Source organism: Natator depressus, chromosome 8 (assembly GCF_965152275.1).
Source record: "Natator depressus isolate rNatDep1 chromosome 8, rNatDep2.hap1, whole genome shotgun sequence".
Taxonomy (NCBI): Eukaryota; Metazoa; Chordata; order Testudines; family Cheloniidae; genus Natator; species Natator depressus.
The window spans coordinates 2,291,115-2,316,106 of NC_134241.1; the positions used below are offsets into that span (position 1 = coordinate 2,291,115).

Sequence of the window (24,992 nt, forward strand, 5' to 3'; positions counted from 1 at the left end):
GCTGAAGCCGGCGGAGAGGAAAGGTGACGGTCCAGAGGGGATCCTTGGCCTCTGGGCTTAAACTTCAGAGCAGAGGGAGGCGGAGTGAAAAGGAGAGTAGGAGAGAGATCGCAGGGAGTTGCCGGGGCAGGGCATGTGGGCAGAAGAGGGGAGAGGGGCAGGTAGAGTGGGGGGCTGCTCGGAACAGCTGCTCTCCCCCGGGGCCACCAGCCTGCTCCCCCGGAGGCCCTAGCGCCTTCGCTGCTAGCTCACTGAGCCAGACAAAAGACCCCCCCACCCCGCTCTTTTCCCTTCCCAGCCCGGCTCCCCCCAGCCACCCCCAGCCTGGTTCCTCCTCCATCCGCCCCGGCTCCCCAGCCGAGTTCCTCCTCTGCCCCCCGCTCTCCAAAGTCCCTTGCCTGGCTCTACCCCCCGAGCTCGGCTTCCCCTTCTCTTCCCCCCCCTCTGTTCCCAGCCTTGCCTGCCCCCCCTGCCTGGCCCAGCTCCCCAGCCCGGTTCCTCCTCTGCCCCCTGCTCCCCAAAGTCCCATGCCTGGCTCTACCCCCCGAGCTCGGCTTCCCCGTCTCTTCCCAGGCTTCGGGTCTCCCCCTCCGCTGCTCTGTTCCCAGCCTTGCTTGCCCCCCCGCCCCCCGCCTGGCCCAGCTCCCCCTGCTCACTCACATGCAAACTTTCGCTCCTGGCCCCCCGGCCCCCCGCTGAGGAGAGAGTGGTTGCAGGGGAGGGGCCAGGGAGAAGCCGGCTGGCCCAGCATTGCGGGAGTCCGTGCCACAGCCAGGGAGGGTGGTGCCCTAGATTGTTGGGTGCCCCACGCTGCGTATGCCTAAGGACGGGTTAAAGGCCAGCGCGCTGTTCCCATCATCCCTGCCCCTTTAGAGAGCCCCGCGCCCGGGGGAGAGGGAGGGAAGTTTACTCTCTTGAATATTGTTTAGCTCATGACAGCCTGGGTTATTGACGGCGGGAGAAAAATAATCCTATTTCTCTCCTGTCTCTGGTGCTGACACGAGCCGCATCGCACCCGGACTCTACGTGTAGACACGGTGTGGCGCGGGGCGGGTAGGACGGAGTGGCTGTGTCTGTTAAACACGTGCAACCCGTGTCCCGCGGGGGTTATGGATGACAAATCGATACGATTCACCTCCTGCCATCTCCTGAGTTTCGTCTGGCAGGAGTCAGGGAATTTCGGCTTTGGAGGGGAGTTCTGGTACCTCTCGCTAATGACGCTCTTCTGCTCTAGATGGGAAATAAATCCGACTCATAGCCTGTTCGTGAGAGGGCAATCTACCGCGGAGAGGAGGATCTTTAAACGGGCACATTGGGAGAGCAGAGGGGTTTTTTTGGAGGGGGGGGGTCAGTGTCCCCTTGAAAGATCTTTTTACCCTCCGGCTGCTGATCGCGCCAGACGCGGTTCTGGCAACAGCCTGTCGCTGAGGGTGAATCCTAACCTCGGCCGCGCGAGTCGTGTTAAACAGTCGTCTGCACTGGCGAGTATATTTCCGGGGGGGGGGGGGGGGTCCGGCCGTGCCTCTGAAACATCTCGAGCTCAGGGGCATTTTCCGGCCAGCCACGCTGCAAATAACCCGCTATTAATGAAGAGGAAATCGAGGACCTATAGTAGGGTCTGTGTTTTGGCTTTACACGTGGAGGGTCTTTTTGTCGGTGGTGGTGGCGGCGGGGGGAGGGGGGGTTGGAGGGAGTGTGTTTATTAACTCCCTGTAGCTAATCACCCCTTGGCTAATTGCTGGGGGGAGTTAAGAAACAAGGATAACTGGGTGCAAGCCAGGGGCCCTGCCAGTGTGTGCGCGCACTTGCAGAGCTGCGCCCCCAGTGTATGCGCGCACTTGCAGAACTGTGCCCCAGTGTGTGCGCGCACTTGCAGAAGTGTGCCCGTGTGTGTGCGCACTTGCAGAGCTGTGCCCAGTGTGTGCGCGCACTTGCAGAAGTGTGCCCCCAGTGTGCGCGCGCACTTGCAGAGCAGTGCCCCAGTGTGTGCGCGCGCACTTGCAGAGCTGTGCCCCGTGTGTGCGAGCACTTGCAGAGCTGTGCCGTGTGTGTGCGCGCGCGCACTTGCAGAGCAGTGCCCCAGTGTGTGCGCGCGCACTTGCAGAGCTGTGCCCCGTGTGTGCGAGCACTTGCAGAGCTGTGCCGTGTGTGTGCGCGCGCGCATTTGCAGAGCAGTGCCCCGTGTGTGCGCGCGCATTTGCAGAGCAGTGCCCCAGTGTGTGCGCGCGCACTTGCAGAGCTGTGCCCCGCGTGCGCGTGCACTTGCAGAGCAGTGCCCCAGTGTGTGCGCGCACTTGCAGAAGTATGCCCCCCGTGTGTGTCTGCGCGCGTGTGTGTGTGTGCTGTGCCCCCACCAAACGAGGCTGTCGGGTTACGCACGCACAGTGCACTGACGGCGCGCAGGGACAACGGCCTCCCACCCCGCCGCAGCCCCGCTACCGAGCGCTCGCCGGCTCCTCGCAACTTTCCTCGCCCCCCGCCCCGGAGAGGCGGGGCGATGCTAATGAGGGGGGCGGCTCCCAGCGCATTGGCAGGCGCGTCGCGCGGGCGGCGGCGGGTGCGGGGGCGTGGTGACCGAAGGCAAAGGACTGGGCGGGGCCGGGCGGCGGGGCCCCGCCCCCTGCCCGCGGGGGCTGGTGCGCTCCTGGTTCGCGGCGGGGATAGTCAAAGTGGATTCCATAGGGAGCGCCCGCAAATCACTCCTGTTTGAGCAGGGCCGGGAGGGAGGGAGGGGGGGAGGCGAGAGAATCTCCATCCACCCGGGCGGCTGCCCCTCTCTCTTTGCCTGCCTGCGCCTGGCTCCGGCAGCCCGCTCCCTGCCCTGCGCGGCCAAAGCAGGGGGCAGAGACCCTGGGCTGGGAGGAAAGAAGAGAAAGAAAAGAGGAGAAGGGAGAGGGGGAGAGAAAGCGGGGCGGCGGAAGAGGAAACTTGCCTCCCTTGTCACTGGAAAATGACACTTGGTGTAGCCCAGCCTGCAGCAGCTTCGCGTGATCCCATTGTTTCCTAAACGGCCACCCCAGCTCCTGCCTTCTCCTGCCAGCCCCGGGGGTGTCCTCCTGCGCAGAGCGACTTTCTCCGGCTTGCGGGAGCGCCACCAACCCACCCGCCCCGGGGGCCGCTTGCCTGGAGAGCCTGGGTTCCTTGGGGCGTTGGTAAATGTGTGTGGCCGCCCTTGCTGAGCCTCCCGAGAGCCGCCGCCGAGCGCAACGATTAGAGCAACCCTCCGCTGCCCGGCGCTGTCCTCGCTGCTGTTCGTGTCCGAGCTAAGGCGGGCGGACAGTTTGTGATTCATGTTTGGGATCCAGGAAAGCATCCAGCGGAGTAGCAGCAGCATGAAGGAAGAGCCCCTGGGCGCGGGGATGAACGCGGTCAGGACCTGGATGCAGGGAGCCGGCGTCCTGGATGCGAACACAGCCGCGCAGAGGTAGGTAGCCTTGCGCCTCGCAGCATCAGTTGCTTCCACTTCCCCTCTCCGTGCCGCCGTGGAGCCGAGACCCAGCCTGGGAGCCCGGCAGCGCTTCGCAAAGGCAACACCACAAAAAGAGGCACTTGGGGCTTGTGCAAGAAGCGGGGAGTTTTACGTAGATGTAACCAGGAGATATTTATTCCTACGGTCTTCCCAGAATCACTTTTTTTTGTGTGTGTGCAAGAAGCGGGGAGTTTTACATAGATGCATCCAGGAAATATGTATTCCTGTTGTCCTCCCATGATCACTTGGCTGGCAAGAAGCTGAGTTTTCCAGAGCTGGATCAAAAATATACTTACTGTATATTACTTGCATATTGCTTATACTTACATGTATGCAAAATATACAGATCCTATGTGACGATATTATCCGTCCGGTATCACTTTATTGTTAAAGCAGCACTGGGTTTTGCGAGGCTGTAGTCAGTGTGTATTTATTTCTGTTAGCCCCTCAATAGCACCCCCCCCCGAAGTGGTGAGTTTTGCAAAGATGTATTCAAAATATGTCTCCTCCTTATCCCCACGAGGATCGCCTTTAAAAACAACAACCAGCGAGCTGAGCAAAGCTTTGTCCAGGATATGTTTAATTCTAAGCATCCCTCTAGAACCACCTCCCCCCCCCGCCATTTTTCTTTACAAGTACCAGTGTCTTTTGCAAAGCTGCATCCACGATAGCTTTAATTCTTGTCATTCGCTCTCCTACCGCCGCCGCACAGTGATCTAGAGTATGGAGCTGGAACCGGCGAGACAGCATCAGCTAACAAGTTTAATGTTGACATCTTCTGGTATATTTCACAGCATCCCCCACCCCCTCCCTCTGGAGCCCTCTAAGGAAGGGCAAGTTCTGCCGCGACAACCCAAATGCTGAAATATTTAAAGTTTTCTACTCAGGCAGCTTTGGGATGTTTACCATGAATCAAAAGCCTGGGGGGAAGGGGGGAGCGCTTATTGCTCAAGCTGAAGGAGAAGGCACATGGTCGATTTACTGACAGCTCTGACTAGAGTTTGGGAAATGGCAAAACAACCCCACTTTGCGATAACACGTTACAGATTTCTTGTTCTGATCTGCACGGCAGTTAGCTTCGTGCGGATGGGGGGAAATTAGTATGCATCTCGGGGGCGGGATGAGATTTTATAAGTTGAACGGATAAATTTCTCTCCTTGGATGCCGGGGTTTTGGGGGGAATCACACACCCATCTCCATCTCGAAATCAGGCAATGAACTTTGCTTCCCTGGGCTACTTTGCCGCCTGGCTCCTTGTTTGCAATGCGGACTTGTCATTTGCACCCGTAACGAACAGTGATGGGTCGGGGACAGCACAACCTGGCTCCAGGCTCCGTTATTTTTGACAAGTAGGAACCTTCCCAACCACCGATCCTGCTGCAAAACTGGGGTGCCCCCTCCCCAAGAACAGAAATAGGGACGGGCGGGCTTCACCTGCAATGCAAGCTTGTTCTGAGAGCCCAGCTTTCACGCCCTGAGTTTTCATGGCCCCCCAACAGCCGCCCGCTGCTGCTCTGGGCTGGGGAAGGGCGCAGAGCCCGTGGGGAGCTGCTTTGGGGTCCCTCTGGCTGGTGCTGGGAGGGGAAAGGGGTGCTGAATGGGGCTCTGTGCTCGGTCTCTCTAACCCGGTCTTTTTGGCCGCAGCGGAGTGGGGCTGGCCCGGGCTCACTTTGAGAAGCAGCCCCCCTCCAACCTGAGGAAATCCAACTTCTTCCACTTCGTCCTGGCTCTGTACGACAGGCAGGGGCAGCCCGTGGAGATCGAGCGCACTGCCTTCGTGGGCTTCGTGGAGAAGGAGAAAGTAAGTGGCCGACGAGGCGTGGCTGCTCCCTCTGGCTCCTGCGCGGCCCCGGCCTCTCGGCTGCCCCTTGCATGGACCCCTCTGCACCGCCGGTGCGCCCCGGGGGCTCTGTTTTCCAGCTCCCTGCATGTTGCACCCCGTGGGGATGGGTCCGGCCCAGCCGAGGCTCTGGGCAGCGGTTTCGCGACAGCGCCCCCCCCCCCAGGGGTCCCGATCCGTCTGCCCCCCCCCCCGTGCTGGGTCCCGTTCTCAGATATTGGCAGAATCGCTCCCCTGCCCCCTCCATCATCCCCCCTTTGGGGACTTTGACAACTTCCAGCCACCAACTCGCCTAATCGCCCGTGCGCCCCCAAAGCGCGCCCCGGGCCGGATAAGGTGCCGGATCGGGGGGTCTCTGCCCCCACGCTGCGCTCCCGGTTTGCGCTCGCTGCTCCGCCAAGACCCCTGGCTGATGGGGGGGAGGGCGGGGTACGGGGAATAAACCCCGAGCTGGAAGCGCCGGGCTTTGCAAGCGCTGCGGGCGATCGGGGAGGTTTAACGCTGGCTCCATGTGTCTCCCTCCAACGCAGGAAGCCAACAGCGAAAAGACCAATAACGGGATCCATTACCGGCTGCAGCTCCTCTACAGCAACGGTGAGCCGCTCCCCGCCCGCCCGGGGCCGATCCCACCCGCCCGGCCGGGCAGCTCCGAGCCGCGGCCAGCGCGTCCCCCTCCGGAGACAGGACTCCCCGGGCCCCGCTCCCTGCTAGTCCCGGGGCTCGGCCCGCGGGGCAGTCTGGCTCTGGGCTTGGAGCGGGGCCCTCCAGGAACAGAAGGACCCACCGATTGCAAAGCGAAATGAAATAACCTCCCCCTGCTCCCTGGCTTCCCACGCGCGGGGCTGTGGGGTCCAGGCACATGCTGCCTTTCCCCCAAGAGGCGCCCAGCTGAGAACTGTTTTCTCTTGTCACATTTCCCTGCCCCCCCCGTATTGATTGAAAGTCCCCCCCCCCACACACACACCGCAAAGCAAAACAAGGCCACGGCTGAAGCTTTCCAGGGGGCAATGTTAGCCCCGACTCCCTTTCCCGCGGACATCCCACGCGAGAAGGGGGAAGCACGTTTTCCTGGCGGGTGCATTTGTCTGGCCTCAGTCTGTTTTGCGTGGGGTGCTTTGCTGTGGAAGGAGATCGCTTCCCCTCGCGGCCAGGCAGGCGGCACCGGGCCCAGTGCTGCCCCGCTCCCCAAAGCCCCCGGGCGCGCCGGGAGAGTCAGTGAACTTCAGCACCTTGCTCATCTTCATTCCCCCTCCCCCCCCCTTTTGTTTTAAGGGATAAGAACCGAGCAGGATTTCTACGTTCGTCTCATCGACTCCATGACCAAACAAGTAAGTGATGGTGCCTGGATCATGGCTCTTCATTCATTGTTATTAGTCCTGACAAACACCCCCCATTGCAGCGTGCGCGGGGCTGGATTCCGGGGGCAGCCCAGGGGCTGCTGGAAAGGAGGCGACTGTGGCCCCCTGGCTGGTGAGGGGCAGAGTGGGGCTGGTTCCGAGCGGGGCCGGGGTGCTGGAGCCGGCGGCGGGGGGTGTGAGGGTCCTTTGGCGTTGGTCAAGTTCCCTTTTCGTTGTGCGAGCCCAGCCCGTCTGCACCGAGCGCCCGGTTCCGCAGGGGGCTGGTGCAGCCGGGGAAATGAAACCCACAGTGGCTCGGAGCCTTTTACACTCAGCCCCCGAAGGAGGTTCTGGGGGACCAGCCCCTTCCCCGCGCTGGGCTCCCTCGCAGCCCGACTTCATTGCCCCCAAACCAGCCCCCTTTATTGGCCACTCCGGCTAGTTAAAGAGCTTTGCGACTTCGAGGGCGCTTAGCTGCAGCCGTCCTGCTCCGGGGATGGGGAGGCTGCTGCGCGCATGAAACCAGCCCCCAGCTCTCCCCAGCTCCCCTCCTGAAATCCTGAGCACCGCGCTGCAGCCAGGGCCATGAACGCAGGGCAAAGGCCCCCCTGTAACACTGAACCCCCCAGGGACAGGGACAATAACAAACAATGCGATCCAAGCAATAAAAGCCCAGCGCGGAGCGCAGGAAGCGCGGCTCCCTGACTGGGAATGCAAACAGCAGCTTCTCGGACCGCGAGGGTGGCTGGGAGGGGGAAGCCTAGTTCCAAAAAGCGCCCCGGACCCTCGCTTTTAGATTGGCTAGGATCGAGCCGGTGCACCTAAGCTGGGGGTTTAAAGGTGCAGAAACAGCCCTGCTTTGAGCTTCCTCATATCCAAGGTCCAGTGTACACCCAGTCTGAGTTATGTCCCGAAAGAAACATTTATGAACAGAGACGGGATTTAAAAAACAACAAAACCCCAGACGTTTTCCCGTAGCTTTACAAATAAAGACACATAGCTCCACATTCCCTAAAGGCTTTTCGATCCCAGGGTTTTTGCTTTAATTCTGAGAATGAAAAGACATAAGCAACCAAACATATCAGCACAAAACCCCAGCCAGGCACCGTAGCAAATATTTATCCTTTGTTTATGTGCAATTACTTTGTTAGTTGTTTTAAAGGAATAGTGATTAAATCATGAGTGATTTTCATTGTGTAAACAGCCACTGAAAATGTGCATGCAGGACAAGTAATTATTTTATACATGTTACAGTCAAAGATAACGGTAGTTTTAGAACAGCCAGCTTGAAAAAAATGATTGAAACTAATTTTAAACATGGCATTTAGTTTCCAAAACAGGAATTAAGTGTGTATATACCTACAAAACCACACCACTGTATGTGTGTGTATCTATATATAAACCAGTATTTTTGGGTAATAATTTTTTGAAAAAAATCAGATATTATTTTTCCAAAATTATTAACATTCTGAAGATTCTAGTATTCTATCCTGCTAATTTTAAAGAGCATTGATATGTTATCATAAATTTCCATTTAAATACATTTAAACAGCCTCCCGCTCCCCTAGAATTTTCATCTTTTTAATCAGTTAGTGGACTTGTTTCCAACTCTACTTCTATAGAAAAAAAGTTCTGTGTATTATTTACAAAAGCAAATTAAAATATTAAATGTCTTACATAGAAGAAGAAATGTCAGTTCCTGTATGTTCAAAATACTGTCATCTGCTGAGACACTCTTCCTGTGGCTTGTAGTATGGTTCTTTTTTGACACCAAAATGTAAAGTTCCATGTGCTGAGTTTGTTTTAGAAAACTGTTTTTGATGCTCTCAAAACATCTTTTCCTGCCAGTGAAGACTGGCCTTTCTTAAAAAAAAAGAGGAAACTTGGAGTAATTATAATATACAATTCAACCATGCATCTGATCTGTGTTAAATATACACTTCCAAAACATAGACCAGAGCCTGTATGAATTAAAACAGCAACAACGTACCCTTGAACAACACATCTTGGAAAGTATTTCCTGTGTCACTCATATTTTTCAGGCACAGATTGGTCAGGTCATGTTTAAAGTAACAAAATTCCTTCGGATATATCAGCTTTTTTTTTTTTTTAGTTGTTTTGGATCCCACGTATTGCATTGTACACCGTACAACAACCATTATCAATAAATATGATCTTTAAAGAATTTCATATCATTACAGAAATGCAAAGCTATTTTTTCCCTCTGTATGCAACTCAGTTGAAAACAGATCTTTTAATTGATGTAGAGAAATGGATTCAAAATATTATTTTTTTAACAAAGGCATCTTGCATATGAGCAGTCCATCCTAAGGCACTGTTTGACCTCTTGCTCTCTCATTATTATCAAGCCATCAGAAGGTCTTTTGGAGAGAGCGAGAGAGAGAAAAGAGATTACAGTTTATTTGTAAAACATAATAATGCAGATATAAAACATTTACAATTGAGGGAAATTCTCTGTCTGCTTTTAATTAGTCTTCATGTATAAAGCTAGTGCAAAATATCTACTTTATTTTATTTGGGAAAGCACAGTAGAGTTGATGAAGATAGTGTTTAAAATATCTGTCTGAATTTGGACTAAGAAAACAGTGAAATAAAGGGTATTTGTAGGAGAAAACTAATTTGCTTTCCTACTAGGTATTTGTAGGGGAAAACCCATTTGCTTTCCTATTTAGTTGCATGAATGTCCTTTATGTAGATCTACTTATCATTTTTTTAAACAAAACTTGTGAATGATCATGTCATAATTGTGGCATGTCCTAATACTTATTTCTGAACAGTAAATCTCCTTGTTTATTCTTTATTCTGAGTGCAATTGTTCAGAGGTTTGGTAGCTTTTATTGCAGTCAATAAAATACTCATTAGACTGCAAAGTACAGCATATGACACAGATTTACCCAAATATGACTATAGCATTTATATTTTAGCCACAGTGAATTATATAGGGGATTCTCAAGTAACTTTCTAACCATCAAATTGTAATTAAATATTAAACTATGTCTGAAATTTCTCCAGTTTTTAATGAAAGTTAAATATATATTGTCAGCCTCCTCAGAGGTGTAGTATTCTAATCCAGGAGGCGCAGAACAAATTGGATAATGAAACGATTACTTTAAAATGACGCTGCTGCAGGAGCATACACGTTTTAGCAAGCAAGAGTCTTCTTGATGCTCCTAGATGCGCGCGCGCTCACACACGCACACACACACATATTCAGTAATTGTGAATGTCTGGACTGAAATTACAGCTACTCTGAGGTTTCTGGTGACAACTTAAAAATCCCACAAAAGCAAAGCTTTGAGTGGGTTAGGCACCCAGAATATATAGTAAAATATCCTCAGATTTTTGTAAAATTTGATATAATTGATCTGATTAATGTACATTCCTGACGTCAGAGCCGTAAATTGCAAATGTTATATAACTGTGAATTGCAAAGGAGTTTTACGTTCAGTAAATCAAAACCATGATCTCTCTCTCTATAACACATTTCTCATAATTTTAGCGAAAGCTGTACATGAATGGTTATTTTGTATTATAATAGCATTTAGAGACCACCTACTGAAATAGGGCCCCATTATGCTAGGTGCTGTAACCACACAGAATAAGAGAGAGTCCTGGTCCCGTATGGGTATGTCTACACTCCAGCTGGGAGCGAGATGGCCAGCACTGGTACACAGACTCAAGCTAGCAGGGCTTGAGCCAGCACACTCCAAATAGCTGTGTGGACACTGCGGCTCGGGCAGCCGCTTGGTTTCAAACCTGCCCAGTCCCCTGGGTCTAACCTCGGCTGACTAGCCCAAGTCTCTTCCGCAGATGCAATGTCCACACTGCTAATTTTAGTGTCCTTTAGCGCAAGCCCTACTAGCCTGAGTCTGTCTACCCAGGCTTGCTCCCAGCTGGAGTGCAGACATACCCTGAGTTCCTAGTCTAAACAGAGCGGCCCACGTTAGTATTTCTTGAGTGGCTGAATGTTCAACACACACACAAACGGACAAAAGCTCTATCATGCCTACGGCACGGTAATTCACAGTTCGTGGGGTGTGTATGTATTCTCTGTCACCTGCGATATTCTGGGGGACATAGGACAGGACCCTGCTAGCACTGAACTCATTGAGAATTTCGACATTGACTGCAATGTGAGGTGGATCTGGCCCACTGTGCATGTGTACACATCAACATTGGAACCTGCTGTCTTGCACATCTCAAACTGGAGTGGCTTCCATGGCAGTTTTATATGGGCAAGGAATGTAGAATTGGGCTCAAAATGTGTAGTATCATGCTATATCCAGGCTAATGCTTGGCCTTTGGTGGTTTCACCAAAGAAGTGGTGGTATGACAAGCTAATTTCAGCCCTTTGAGGTGACTGCAATGTTTATAAAATGCATCAGTCATTTCTAAATTGTAAATACTAGATACAAATAATTCATTATATGGATTAATTATATGGGGAAATTATTTTTCTAAGGGTAAAAGCATTAAATGTTAATATTGTCTTAATTAAATTTTCTTTTATGTTATCTCAGCACCTCATTGGACATCAGTATCACATTCCTACTGCCTTCAGAGCCCTGTAGGCTCCCCAACTTTATAGCTGTTGCTTTCAGTAAACCAGCAGCTCCTACTGCAGTAGGTCTGTTGCTAACAATGATGCATTTTGAATTTGTCTGCAATATGTGAAATGTATCCACTCCAATAAAGCTGGTGCTTTCAGACAAGACCGAGGATATAGATATATAAATGCCCCCAGTCCTTCAATTGAGTTTTCATAAAGTTTGAATATTTCACGGTTAGGAAACATGTAGGAAAATAAATAGTAAATACTTTACCTATCCCCTTCTCTTTTTTCCCATCCATTCATGTACATAGAGATCTGGTGAATAGAAATAAGGCTAAGGAGTCCTAGTATTTCAGGTCATGTGTGATACCTCTAGTTCAGTATCCAGAGTCATACTGAGTTAAAATCCTTCATTCAGCCTTACACACTTTGTTTATGGTTTGATTTTTTTCAGTACTTTAAACTCTAGTTGCAAGTGCATTTTTCTGTTGATTGCCCTTTCGCATCCTGCCGTGCACGCATATATTTGATCACCTCTCGATTCAGTGCGTAGCCTGATTCTTCATTGGCAGCCACATATTTGTGTAAAGAAAGAAAATGTTATCCATAAGTTCAGAAAAGACTCAGTAGAATATCAGATATTCAGCAGAAACGTGAAACAAAACAAAGACGTTTACATTGTGCCAGATTTTAGCAGCTTTCTTGTTCCTTTGGTAACATGTCAAAAGCGCAGGTGATTTTAATTTTCTTGGACAGAGAGGAATGAAGAAGTTTGGAATTTGCATGCACGATCAGGACCTGTGTTTGGGAAAATGTAAACTCATCACAGTGGAAAATGTGTTGTTTGGAGTCTGGGGGTGAAAACAAAGCTGAGGATTTTGGAGAGACTGCTCAAGCCAGATGGCCTAGTGCATTCCCAGTCTGGCAGCCCAACTGCTGCCTCCTGTGTAATATACAGCCATTTGTTCGGGGATATTTACGCTAGAGCTGTTTCCATGTGAATGTTTGAAAAGCATTAAAAATAAACATATTAGGAGAGAGAAATTATTTAATTCGTCTGAATAAGTTACTAAGCTGGCTGGCGTATCAGAGACGTAGAGAGACTGGACAAAATAATTAGATATTAGTAAATTCTATTTAGAGCTTTATAGAAAGAATTAAACCCGCTCTCTTTGAGACCCACTGCTGCATTACTTGTGCAGGCTAAATCCCTGTTGGAATCATTGGGAATTTTGCCTGAGTAAGGAGTGCAGGATTCGGTCATTAATGGCTAATCAATCATTCCAAGTCAAAATAATGTATTGCGCTGTTATAGCTGACAGCATTTTATATATAGGTGATATCGCTATAACTCTTTCTGGGTGAAGTCCTGGCTCCATTGAAGTCAATTGCAAAACTGCCATTGATTTAAATGGGGTCAGGATTTTATCCTCTCTATACATATATGCAATATATATATATATATAAAAAACTATATCACTGTATATTACCAGCAAAGACCCTTTGGTCCCATCTTTAAGAAGACCCTCTTTTTTTAAATCCGATTGTTTTTCATTCTCCTTTATTTCAATTAATGAGACATTTTGTTTTGTGAAACATAAATGAAGCATTTAACGGTGCATGGCTTTCAGTGTATGTGCTCTCTCTCTCTCTCTCTCTCTCTCTCTTTTGTAAATCAAGGCTATGACATAACCAAATAATATACTCAACATGATCTCATTCCTTCAGGATTGTTTCTAATCCAGTTCTGAAAACAGGACTGCTTGACTGGTAAATTGACACTGGGAGCCATATTTTGCCCTCAATTATACTGGCATAAATCTGGATGATCCTGGAATAGCAGAGAGCAGAATCTAGCTCTGTATCTTTCCAGTTTATACACCAGTTATTTCATGGCTTGATCTGGCAGTCTTTACTCAGGCAAAAACTCCCATTGACTTAGCTGAGGATTAGACCCTTATTTTGATATTTCCCTTTTTCATGTATTCAGTGTCACTGAATACATGAAGTCAAGGAATGACTGTAGTGTGCCCAGTTGAGTAATTTTCATATTCTGGAAACAAGTGTTTTACAGCTGATACTTCTTCATACTCTGGTTCATTTCACTGGAAATCAGTATCTGTCACTATTATATTAGGGGCCAATCTTGCAAACTCTTTCGTATGAGTAGCTCTTACTCAGTGGACTTCTTGCACGAGGGTTACTTACAGGCGTAAGGTTTTACAAAACAGAAGGTGAATTTTAAGGCAAACGTTTAACATAAAGTCACGCAGAAGGAAGAAGAACCCCTTCTAAAGTGTCTTCCCACTGTAGGAAATAAATTGAGTTAAAACTACAGGAGAAGTAAACAAAAAGGAAAAACAAAATATATAATTGTGTATTTCCTTTGGCGTTCTTTTGCAATGTGATTCTGCTATGTATTTGCAAACTTATTTTTAGCCCAACACTCGCCCCACCCCATCCCCTGCCCCTGTGATCTAACTTTGTACACCGTAACTTTCACTTTAACTGTTTGTTTAGTGCAATAGCTGTTTGGCATGATTACGACTGTGCCAGAGCTCTGCTGAATCCTGGTGCGATGACTCAATCCAAAGCTCAGACTTCACAAATTAATATTTCAATATGTTGGGAAATGAAGATAGTTTTGGTGAAAGAATGCCTTTATTTAATTTAATGCTGACATTTTTCACTGCAGCACCGTTTTAGCCTCTTCCTGTAAAGTAATCTGTGCTTGTGGCAGCTGTAAAGATCTGAAACTTTAGCAGTTCCTGTTTCCTTTTCAAAACAAATTGTAGAAATAATTTTTTATAACAGCACAGTTTGAGAGCGAATAGAATAACGATAAAGCCAATAGACATATCAGCTGATCATTTTATTTTGTTGGGCAGCTGAATGTGTGCTTCATGTAAATGAACAGTTGTGTTCACACACCCTTTTCACAAAGAAATTGGGAAATAGACTATGGGAGGGTGAGTTTGGGGCAACCTGCTAAGAAAATAACTTTCTGATCAAGCCCATAATACTTTCAAGCAAAGAGAAGACTGAGCTCTAGAGATGTGTATACATTATTTTGGGAAGTTACAATATGTATAGATTCAGTAACAATAGTCAAGTGCAAACAAAGCAAAAAACGAACCTTTAATGTACTGGAAGGCTAAAGAACGTCATGCACCCAAGCAGAGGATCACTGATGATAAACACAACCGACAAGGTGATTAGGTACCATATTGTTGACTCTGTGTGTTCATTATTGCTATTTAGTTGGGTTATTTAAGTGGGTACCTGGAGGTTAAGTAAACATAGCGGCAGGAAGAAAGAAGGGAGAGGGAGAAAAGGAAAAGAGGAAATTTAATTTCCTCATTCTCATTTGTAGTTTCTGGCAGACCTAATCCTGCTCTCATTGACTTCAGTGGGCTCAAGATTGGCCCACATTAGGTGAACCATATTTTAAAAAAGCAGGGCTTAAACATAATGGGTCAAATCCTGCATCATGAGTCAAATCCTTATTCAGGCAAAATTGTGACTGGGTCATATTGTGCCAAGGATTATTACACAGAACATAGTGGGGAATTCTGCATGATAAGAAATGGCATGACCATTGATTCCAGCTGGCATTTCGCCCAGCTAAGGGTGTCAGGAGTGGTCTGGTGTTTCTCCAGTCAGTGACTTGATTTGGGGGTAACTTTTGCTTTATCCCAGGTTAGCAGTCAAATTCCGCACTGAACCCCTCATTAGATTGTCTGGCTGATTTGTTTGTTTCCCGTTTGCTCTCCAGATTCCCATTTGACACATCAAATAAAAATAGGGCTCTTTTGTTGCCCAGAGGTCACAGGCTCTCACCACAAGTTTTCATTATAATTGGTTCATGGGAATTACTTTTTAGAAAGCCCTCCTGGTTTGACTGGTGGGGTAATCCACCCTCTGAGTTGACTGATTTCCACCATTGCACGTGACAGTCCAGCTCTTCCAGTGTGTCTTTCAAGCCACCTGCTGCTGTCCTGCAGGCTGATTTGAAACTAAGGGCCCAATCCTGCCAGGTGCTGAGTGACTCCTGGGGGGGAGGGGAGGGGCTTGACTTCAGCGGGTGTTGAACTCTCTCAGCAGTTGGACTTGTAGGACCAGACTAAGGTGGGGTCGGACTTGTGGGACCAGACTAAGGTGCTCAGTGCTGATTGTCAGCAACAGCCTTGACTGGAGTGAGATGGGATCGGAGACCCGGGATGAAACGCCACACCCATTAGACGGACTCACAGTGGAGTGCTGGGAAATCCAGTCCCTTATGTCTTTTGTTTTATCCTAACAGCAAAAACATACCGGTGGTTGCTTTGGGGAGACACACACTGACATCGGAGTCATGCAGTGAAAATTAGCATGGATCCTGTGCAGGGATAATACTAACCAATCCCTGATATTATTTGTGGTATTGCTAAATCCATATTATAAAGCATATTGTTAATATTACGTATTATTGCTGTAATACCCTGTTTAAAAAATCAGCTCATGGTACCTAAGATTCATGACTCTGTATAGGAAGAACACTTATTGATTTCAGTGGGAGATATTTTTGAATTCAAACCAGTCTATCATCATCTCTTTTTACCATATATTAAGATACCTTAATTTGTTACTTATTGTTTTCCATATTTCCATTTCCATTTTATCTTGTAACATAAGAGACTTTTTTATTTACAATAACTATTTTATTGCTGGTTTTAGGGACTTCATCATATGTAGCTTAGTTGTATTTTCTTTAAATATAGTTTTACTGGATCAGACATATATGGGAACACGTTTTGTGCTAAGCAAACCTCGTCCCCCTCCAAGGGGGGGGGGCTTATATCTGAGGCCTTAGTAGCTGAATCAACTAGTGATGTAAAGGTTCCCTTGGTTATCTTATGTTATACCGCAATAATAAAAGTAAAGGTTACTGAGTAATGGGAAAACATTTCCTAAGGGTGCATGAAATCCTCCGGCAGGGTCCCTGGGAACGGACTCCATGCTGTCCACCTCACATTTCCTTCTAATGCTCCCCTCTATGGGGTGGTGTTTACGGGCTTGTGGAGGAGGCGGAAGGCATGAACCTTTAAAGCACCAAAGCCCTGGGATCTTACTGCGTTATGTGAATTGCAGTAATGCTTACAGGCCACAGCAGACTTCATGGCCTCATGTGCTAGGCCCTGTACAAACACAGACAGTCGCTGCCCCAATGAGCTTGCGTTCTAAATAGATGAGACAGGCAAAATGGGGGCGGGCATACGTCTCCTCACTCCCAGTCTAGTGCCCTATCCACTAGACAACACTGCCATGCCTGAGGAACTGTACTCCAAACCCATGACTCCTGGGCTGCCCTAAACAGGCCTGGACCCTCCAGTGTGTTCTCCAGCTCCCCGACGGCAAGGTGGCTTTGTGCTGCCATTGCCCGTCCCTGCTGCTCATTTCCTCTCCCAGGGCAGAGGGCAGTGCAGGCTGGAAATTAACCCTGCTTCTTGCCCACTCAGCACCACGGAGCTTCAGCCCCACACGGATGCCCTGGTACATCTTCTCTGGGCTTCTGGGAAGGGCAGACCCCACTGGGGGTGGGTTGTTGGGACTTGGTGACATTTTCCAAAGCGCCTAAGTGACTTAGAAGCCTAAATCCTATTAGAAATTATGTGGGTGCTTTGGAAAATGTCATCTGGTCCCTCTGTGCATTCTCGTTGACTCCCCTCCCAGGGGACTGGTGCATGGGGCATTGCTAGCAACGTGCAGGGCTGTGCCGTGTTCGGGTGACATTGTGGTATGGCACTGACCTAGTTTAAATGTTTTCTAGGGCAAAACAATAGTGATAGATCATCCTTTCTCGCTACCAGCAGCAAATGCAGCTATGCTGCTGCTCAATGCATACCTATCACTGCTAAGCAGGTAGGAACAATTCCTAATCAGCTGTGAGCAGCGTTATTCACTTAGCCTGGCATGTAACGCCAGTCCATTTACCATATACCCGTTAACCGGGTGCCATTTGTGTGTACAGTGTAGGGGTAGACCCTATTTTAGATGTGACTGTATCGTATTCCCAGCGTTTTTGCAAATAATAAGGATTTTCCTCCTAACTCAGCTAAGATCATGTATCCATGCCTATTTGTTTTATCCTCACCCACTTCCCAGTGGTCTCTGCATTCAGAGCCCCTGATTCTCATCTCATTTATACAACTGTAAATCAACTGAGCACTGTGGGCGGGAGTGGAGAATCCATCAGACCCTAACTTCTTTGGTAGCGAGTAGTAGCGTGCCCAGGTGGTACAGCAGACTTGCTTTTGAAATAAAAAATACGTGAGCTGTTTTTATTTATTTAATTAATTATTTAAAAAAGAATAGGCCCCAAAGTATGCTAAGCCCTTCTGGGTTTTAATGCTATTAGGTCTATATTTTATTCTGAATTGAAAGGAAAATTGTGGTTGTCTTGACTACTAAAAAAGCCCGTCCTACACACTACTCTGAAGATGTGCATAATGTATTGGTTGAGAGGAAGGAAACTAACTCTAGTCAGCCTGTGTTCTCCAACTACAAACCTTGAAAGCAGTCTTTACGGTGACGCAGTCGTTTAAGCAAGCCATCCAGCCCGCAACAATAGTTCAGCATTCAGTTATTGTGATGCATTTTATTTTCTCCAAACTCAGTTTGGCATGTAGCTAAAAATGTATTTTGTTTCTAGGCGATAGTGTATGAAGGCCAAGACAAGAACCCAGAAATGTGCAGAGTTCTTCTCACACATGAAATAATGTGCAGGTAAGAAAGACCCTGTTTCCAGTTAATTAGCAAGGAGAAGATGAATTTGTCTCTCAAAATCTAGGTTGGACCTGGAGCTATTTTAGGACTTAAATGTATCTTTCTTGCGTTAAACAATCCCAAAATAACAGAGTTCTGTTCATGTAATTAGCAGCAAAGTCTCAGTCATCATACCAGTTTTCAATTATTTATAAAGGTTTGTCCTTAGCAGTCGGCTACTGGTTTGCATTTAGACACCTTAGCATTAATGGGCCCAGAATATGTTTCCTCACCAAAAATAATAAAATAAACTGCAATCTTGTTAGCTGTAATTATCTAACCTCACAACCATAGCTGCACTAATAAAATGACAAAGCATTCTGTTGATGGCCCAGGTGGCTTTAATTCAGCCGGCTTCAGACTTGAAATTTATAGCTCTCTCTTCTTCCACTTAACGCAAACCTTCCTTGCAGTTTGTCTTTACTGGGGCTACGCTTGTCAGTATGGGTTGCAGAATTGGTTAGTCCTCTGTTCAACTAGCAACATCAAAACACAGGGGATTTTTCTTGGTGATTTCCTAACTTGCCCCACTGTGGGTCTGGTCTCTTTTATAGGAACTTCTCCCCCCAGCGTTCCTTTCTGGGGCTGGCCCTTTAAATTTGGCAGAGCCAAGCAGTTGCTCTCCCTAAGGTGGCCATTTTAAAACTGGTGGCTGCCCCTGTCTCTTTTCTAGCTGGTAAAAATGCTTAACTCCTGTTTTCTCTGTCTTATTGCTAAGGAGATCTTTTCACAGAGTCCTTAGAACACGCTTATGACCCTGGCTTTACGATCCCAGGGAAGTTAGCGGGTGTTTTGCCTGCTTGAAGAGTGCAGGAGCTACACAGTAGACAGTAGCAATGCTGAAAAGAATGAATTCTCCAGTGAGACACAGGGAATCTTGGCATGAGCTTGCTGTTAAGAGCAGTCATTTGAATGTGTGAAAAACGCATGCTCAGTACTTGCATGCATGGTGGCCTTTAAAAATATTTACTAAACAGTAGCAGTTTGGCCCAAATCCTGATGCCTGCTTCTGAGCGAATGAGCTTTGCTCCGGCGTTCCCTGTGGATCTGAGAGTGCCTGGGCAAAGTCTCCAGGTGGATTCTCCACCACCAGAGCCTGCCTATTGGGTGGGCTTGGCCCACTGATCTGCACTGTTGCTAAGCCACTGGCTTCATCCTCAAGCCCAGCTCTCTTCAGATGCAGTGTTCTGCCCCTGGCCGTGGCACGTGGGGTAAGTGGATTAGGCCCTTTGCATGGCCAGTCTGTGGCTGGGACCCCTGTGCAGCGGAACAGCATTGATTCAGCTGTCTGTGAGGCTGCCTGCCGCCCTTTTAGTAGGATTTGGCCCTTTAGCTTGCAACTCAGTCTTGCTAAAATACACGTTTTTCAAGTACATTTGAGATCATCAGTTGCAGCATGGAATGAGGAGGCAAACTAAGGTCTGCAAGAGGTGCCTGGTGCTGCAGTTCCTGACTGCCGTTGTGATTTTGCTTTTCTGTGGACTCCCAGGCCATTCTCTGATCACAGAGGGAAGCAGAGTCATGTCAGTAGCTGAGGGATCACCCTAAAATAAGTGGGCCCTGTTTGCACTGCTTGCTGTCTAGAGACCCAACAATGAACTGTACATACTGAATAAGGCCCCTGAGCTGCACAAGTGTCACTTTTTGCACATAAACAATCCTAGAACAACAATGGCACTGGTTACTTGATCGAAATTAAACACCCGCTGAAGTGTTTGGAGGGTCAATGTCCATATTTGCTGCTGTTACTGGATAATGGGCTGATTAGTTCTTAAATTCCAGGTGCTTTGCGCACGGATTGTCTGCCTATATGTCTGTATGTACACCTGATTAGGGCCTCTGGGTGGTACCACAATACAAATAATAATCATTCTACGTGGAGGACCTGACCATGCTGCTATTGAAGACACTAGCATGATGCCCCTTAACTTCCATTGGAGCAGAAGCAAATCCCCATTCTAAACCCAGTAGAGTGGCTTCATTTTTCTGCAGAGCCAGTGCCAGCAGAAATCTCACTCAATGCTCTTTGAAAGACCCCAAGAGCTCTGTGTAGTGCAAAAGCTTGTCTCTTTCCCCCAAAGAAGTTGCTCCAATAAAAGATACTCCGTCGCCCACCTTGTCTCTGTTTGAAAGAGTAGGAATTATAGAGACTTTGATGCATTAATTTTCCCAGATGTACTTTTTTTAAAAATTGGAGAATATACACACAGCTAGATTTCAGCCAACAGACCAGCACATATCGACATCTAAGATTTACACTCATGTCAATATACTTTGACTGAAATAACATTTATTCTATTATTGGAATGCTGAAAAATATGACATTCAAATGCTGTCTTCCCTTCTATTAATGCAGTTTATGCTAAAGTTCTTAAAATTCATTGGCTCAAGCTCTTTATTATGATTGTCTTCCTTTATCGCTAGTTGCTTTCTGTGTTTTTCAAAAATGCAAAGTATGGGGTAGAAAAAAAATTCTCAGACCATTGTAGGCAAATGTTACATGCCTGATAGGGAAAAACCAAATTCAAATTTCATACTGCAAATGTTAGAGATTACAATTTTCCTGGCAGCCCACAGATTTGTAAGGAGTGCTGTTTGTTTACCAGGCTGCTTGACCCTATTACACAAATCTGTCATCTATTGTGTTGCTAACACTCCTTTAAATTGCAAATCTGATGCTCTTTAGGGGACTTGAGGAAAAAAAAAATCTCTCTCCATACCATTCTATTTCTCTTGATTTCTTGCCTGTTGTAAGTGGAAGTTGGGATGTGCTGAATTTGCACCAGGGGTGCAAATGCAGCCTCAATTATAAGCATAAAATTAGAGTCTGTTCCCCATTAATCAGCCCAGCTAATTGCTATGCACTACCATTAGCCATATGGTGTGAAAGACAGCTTGCTCTCCCTAAGATGAAATTTCTTCATTTCAGGCATGAAATAGTGAGGGCTCTGTATTTTAAAATAGCTTGTTTTAGATATTTAATTCCTAAACAACTTTCTGCAGTGCTTTCTATCAAGACTAACTGCACAATAAAACTTTGCATTTAGGTGACAAAAGTGGTTTATTTATAGTGTACTAAAACTATGGGGTGGATAAGACCAAGAATTCAAATGTACAGGAGAGACCCCTGACAATTGTAGAGAAAAGTGAGTGAGTTACATTTCAGGTGTTTGTTTATCTGTGGGGATTTCATTGTTCTTTGCAGATTACAAAATAAGGCTGTTCTTTTGGCTGACATGTTAATGGTTGGGAAGAATTCATTGACTCAGTGGAATTCATTATTGTTACAGGCAGCGCAGGTAGGGACGCCGATAGTTAGAATTGCCTGACACTTTCCTTTGTAAAACCCTGTTTTCAGTCGCTTCTAACTTTGGTGAAGTTGATTAACGTTCAGGCTTGAAATTCCCTCTGCATGGTAAATGGCTAAGGCTGTATTTTTGGGAAAGTTTAAGCTACTATGGCTCTGCCATTTCCAAGAATGAAGTTAGGGAAAATATGTTGTTTTGTCCATGTTAAAAAAAATATGACAGCTGTTGGGCTGAGAAACTCTACCATCTCCATGCTGTGGAGCAGGGACTTGAAATTAGGCAGCACGGTTGATGTCAGACAGCTGCCTAGTGCCATCCCATGAAAAACCACCCATATTTGGCTAAGTTATCAGCCTCTTGAAAAAACGCAGTTTGCACATGCTCAATAGAGACTTGTTGAAATTTGGCATCAAAATCTCGGAAGATGCCCTCTGCACTGAGCATGCTCCAGCCCCTCACAGCAGCCCGGCTGCAGCTCCACTCCCATCCCAGGTGGCAGCCCCGGCCCAGACCTACCTCTGGCTGTGGCCCAAGCCTCTGCCCCCTTGCCTCTGTCCGTGTCCCCCATCCCTGAGCTGCAGCCCCATTCCTGGCCCCAGCTCCGGGAGGGATGAGGGGGCATGGACAGGGGTAAGGGCAGGTCTGACCCTCCAAAGTTTGGGGACGCTGCTCCAGAACAACTGAGCAGCCTCTGCGTGAGAATGCATGGGTTGAGCAGGACTTTACCTGCAGTTGCTCCTCCTAGCTGCCAGGGGCAACCATGGTACTGGGTTCCAGGACTGAGAGAAGGGGGACTGTCTGTCCTGTGCTCTCAATAGAAAACATACCCCCCCACACCTCACCAGAACCTGGAATCCAAACCCATTATTCCTGAGTCTCAACGTTGTGTTGCTGTGAATCCCACTGCCAAAGTGTGTGTCTCCATCTTCCTGTAGTGGCAGGTCCATGCTGAAGATAACAGCTTTCTACTGCTACCAGTTTTTCTGTTAGCTCAAGGGGCTGTGGACTGTGTTGTGGATCTCAGGATCCCCACCCTGCTGATGACCCATGTCAGGTGCAGAGTGGGGAATGAGGCCAAGCCCCTGCCTTTTTCCCATCCCCTTTAGGGACATGGGCGTCCCCTAGGAACCATAGAGGGACTAGTCTTTGTGCTCCCAAGTGCAGGGACTGTCATGTCAGGAGGCCCTTCCATGGCGTGTGCAACGGGAGGAGGCTCCCTGTATGCTGCTCCCGTCCCCTTCCAACCGCACAAGGGCCAGTCACGGCCTGGCCCTAGGCCAGGCAAACATCATCGATGATGTTGGCCAGCAGCTCAAGGGAGGGAGCATATAGGTGGTTGGTGTGAAGAAGGCAGGAAGGACTGCTGGAGAAAATAGGCTATACGGAGGGGAGAGATGGTACCTGGTGGATGGGAAGCAGGAGGCTGGTCTGGATGTGAAGAGAGCAGCATCCGTCTGATATAGAGAAGGAGAAGAAAGCAAAAGGAGCAGGAAGAGCTAGATGAGAAGGGTACATTAGCATACTCTCTCTTTCCTGTATTCAGGTCAGATTTGGTTGAGAGCCTCTTGGTGGCTTCCTTTTTAATGCATGTTAAATCAGAGAGAGATGCAACCATCAGTCTCTGGGTACCACTTCAGAATGGGCACTGGCATTCTTGCATGGTGCTTGAGTTTACACGTGCCCAAATATGCCAGCATTACCGAAAGGCATCATGCAAGCTGCCCGGCCACTGTCCCATGTGGACCTTCTCGAGAGGTCAGCAGGGGGAAAAGTTGAACCTCCATGCACACTATGTTTCCTCTTGGTTCTTCATAAGAAAAGCATGTTTGAAAAGTGACCCGCAAGGGAGGAAAAAATTGGGATTGAGCCCTTTCCCCGCATTCATTATGGTGATAAAGAAAAGTATTTATTTTATTTTTTTTTTAAAAACAACCCTTTTCTTTGGTACTTTTTAACCTTGGAAGCATCAAGAATGTCAAGTCTCACCTTCCCTGTTTTAACCAGAGGATTTCTTGGAGGACTCAGAGAAGAGTACTGGGAGCTTTCTTGGTTCTTAGCTGAAGGGAGGTGGATATTTAGCACAGACAGTTGTCTTCCCAAGTGTTAATTAGCTATTCACAAACACTCAGAGTGTTTGAATCAGACTGAATACAAAAATCACTTCTCATGTCAGTTTATGAGGTTTCAAACTGAGGCTTTCTGTGATGTCTTAATTCTCCAATTGTCCATAGAAAAACCAGGATTAGACAATGCTTGAATTTCTACTGTAAAAAACAAGCAGGGGAAAAAACCACTTAAACCCCAGCATTTTGGCCCTATCTTGTATTTCATTAAGCTGCAAGGAAAAGGGCACAGACTCTTTATTTTTCACCTTCACATAATACACAAGGCTGCATTCGTCCACCCTACTCCTGTTTACGGGTACCTTACTGCTCAGGAAGCTCTGTTCAATGGCCACTCAATAAGCAAGGCAGTGTTTCCCAGACTTTTGAAAGGGAGCTTCCCTGCAAGGAAATGAAGCCATTCCATTCCCCCTTTAGCCTTAGTATGTGTTAATCCTCCCCATCTTAATTTATGCATCTTCACTCCACCGTGGCTTGTTCTTTACAGGGGTCCCTTTCAGGGGGCGTGTCCCAACACTAGAGTGAGGTGTTTGGCCCTGATCCAGGAACTTGTTTCATGTGGACAGGCCCCTCTTGGGTAATGTGTGGACACTGGCACCTGCCCATGTGGATCGGCTTCTAGGGTTGGGGCCTTGAACAGCATAAGTAAGAGTGGCAGATTCTGGCCCCGGGGGCCAGGTTTTGATACCCTCACATTTAGTGCCAGCTTGCTCTAGGAATAATCCTTTTGGAGTCGATGGGGCTACTCACGGGATAAGGTTCTTCTAAATTTCAGTGAGAATGCCAGAATCTGGCCCTGCTTCACGTTAGTCACAAGAACTATGTGTCTTAACTTGTGCCAACTATGCTTCTAATTAAAATTTAATCATTTAAAAATATTAGTGGTTTTTATTGCTTTGTTTTTGGGTAAATTTTGCCATCCCACATATGCTAGCTAAATTCCCTTTTATAAACAAAAAAAGGGGGAAAAAAGGCCCCAGGACCTATGAGCTTATTTTATTCCTTCCTAAATTCTGATATATTTTGTGTGCCAAGGCTTTTACTTTTGTTGGTGAATCAGTTATGGGGTTGTACTGTGGAATGATACAGCTTTTTGGGCTGTCCTAAACAATGTGACTTGCACAGAATTGAACATCCCTCAAATGCATTACCTGTGAAAAGTTTCAGTCCTGAATAGTTGCCTTGAAGCTTTGACAGTGAAAAGCATTATGTCTTTTTTTCCTCTTCAAAACTTTTTTTTTCCTGTTGGAAACCACATTTCAACAGGCTGGGTTTGTAAAGCCCTTTTTTTTTTTTTTTTTTTGGTGTTTGTTATTTTTAGTGTGGCTAGTGGCTGTCTTGCTAGTCTTGGTGGGTTACTGTACATTATTCGCTCTATTGTTCAGAGCATAAGAGAACCTTTGTCATACTCCCAGCAGAGCTATTTATATAGTGTGGCATTTCTAATGACTGCTTCCTGCGCTGGTGTTCTTCCACATTCTCCAGGAACAAAATAGTCCCTCTTAGATGAAGTAAGAGTAGCGTACCAGTAATTCCTA

The 24,992-nt window shown here is 47.5% G+C and overlaps 1 protein-coding gene across 9 annotated transcripts in view; it reads left to right on the plus strand.

The window, feature by feature from the left end:
• The first annotated feature begins 2,780 nt into the window (after window positions 1-2,780).
• Window positions 2,781-24,992, plus strand: part of EBF1 (EBF transcription factor 1) — a 328,926-nt gene continuing 306,714 nt past the window's right edge. For 3 of the 9 annotated variants that reach the window (XM_074960207.1, XM_074960211.1, XM_074960208.1), the window contains exons 1-5: window positions 2,781-3,424; window positions 5,114-5,270; window positions 5,840-5,903; window positions 6,582-6,637; window positions 17,911-17,984. In XM_074960207.1, the coding sequence (XP_074816308.1) occupies window positions 3,291-3,424; window positions 5,114-5,270; window positions 5,840-5,903; window positions 6,582-6,637; window positions 17,911-17,984 (485 nt within the window). In that variant the 5' untranslated portion in view covers window positions 2,781-3,290. The remainder of the gene's footprint in view (window positions 3,425-5,113; window positions 5,271-5,839; window positions 5,904-6,581; window positions 6,638-17,910; window positions 17,985-24,992) is intronic. The other 6 variants (XM_074960204.1, XM_074960209.1, XM_074960212.1 and 3 more) reach the window with 5 other exon arrangements.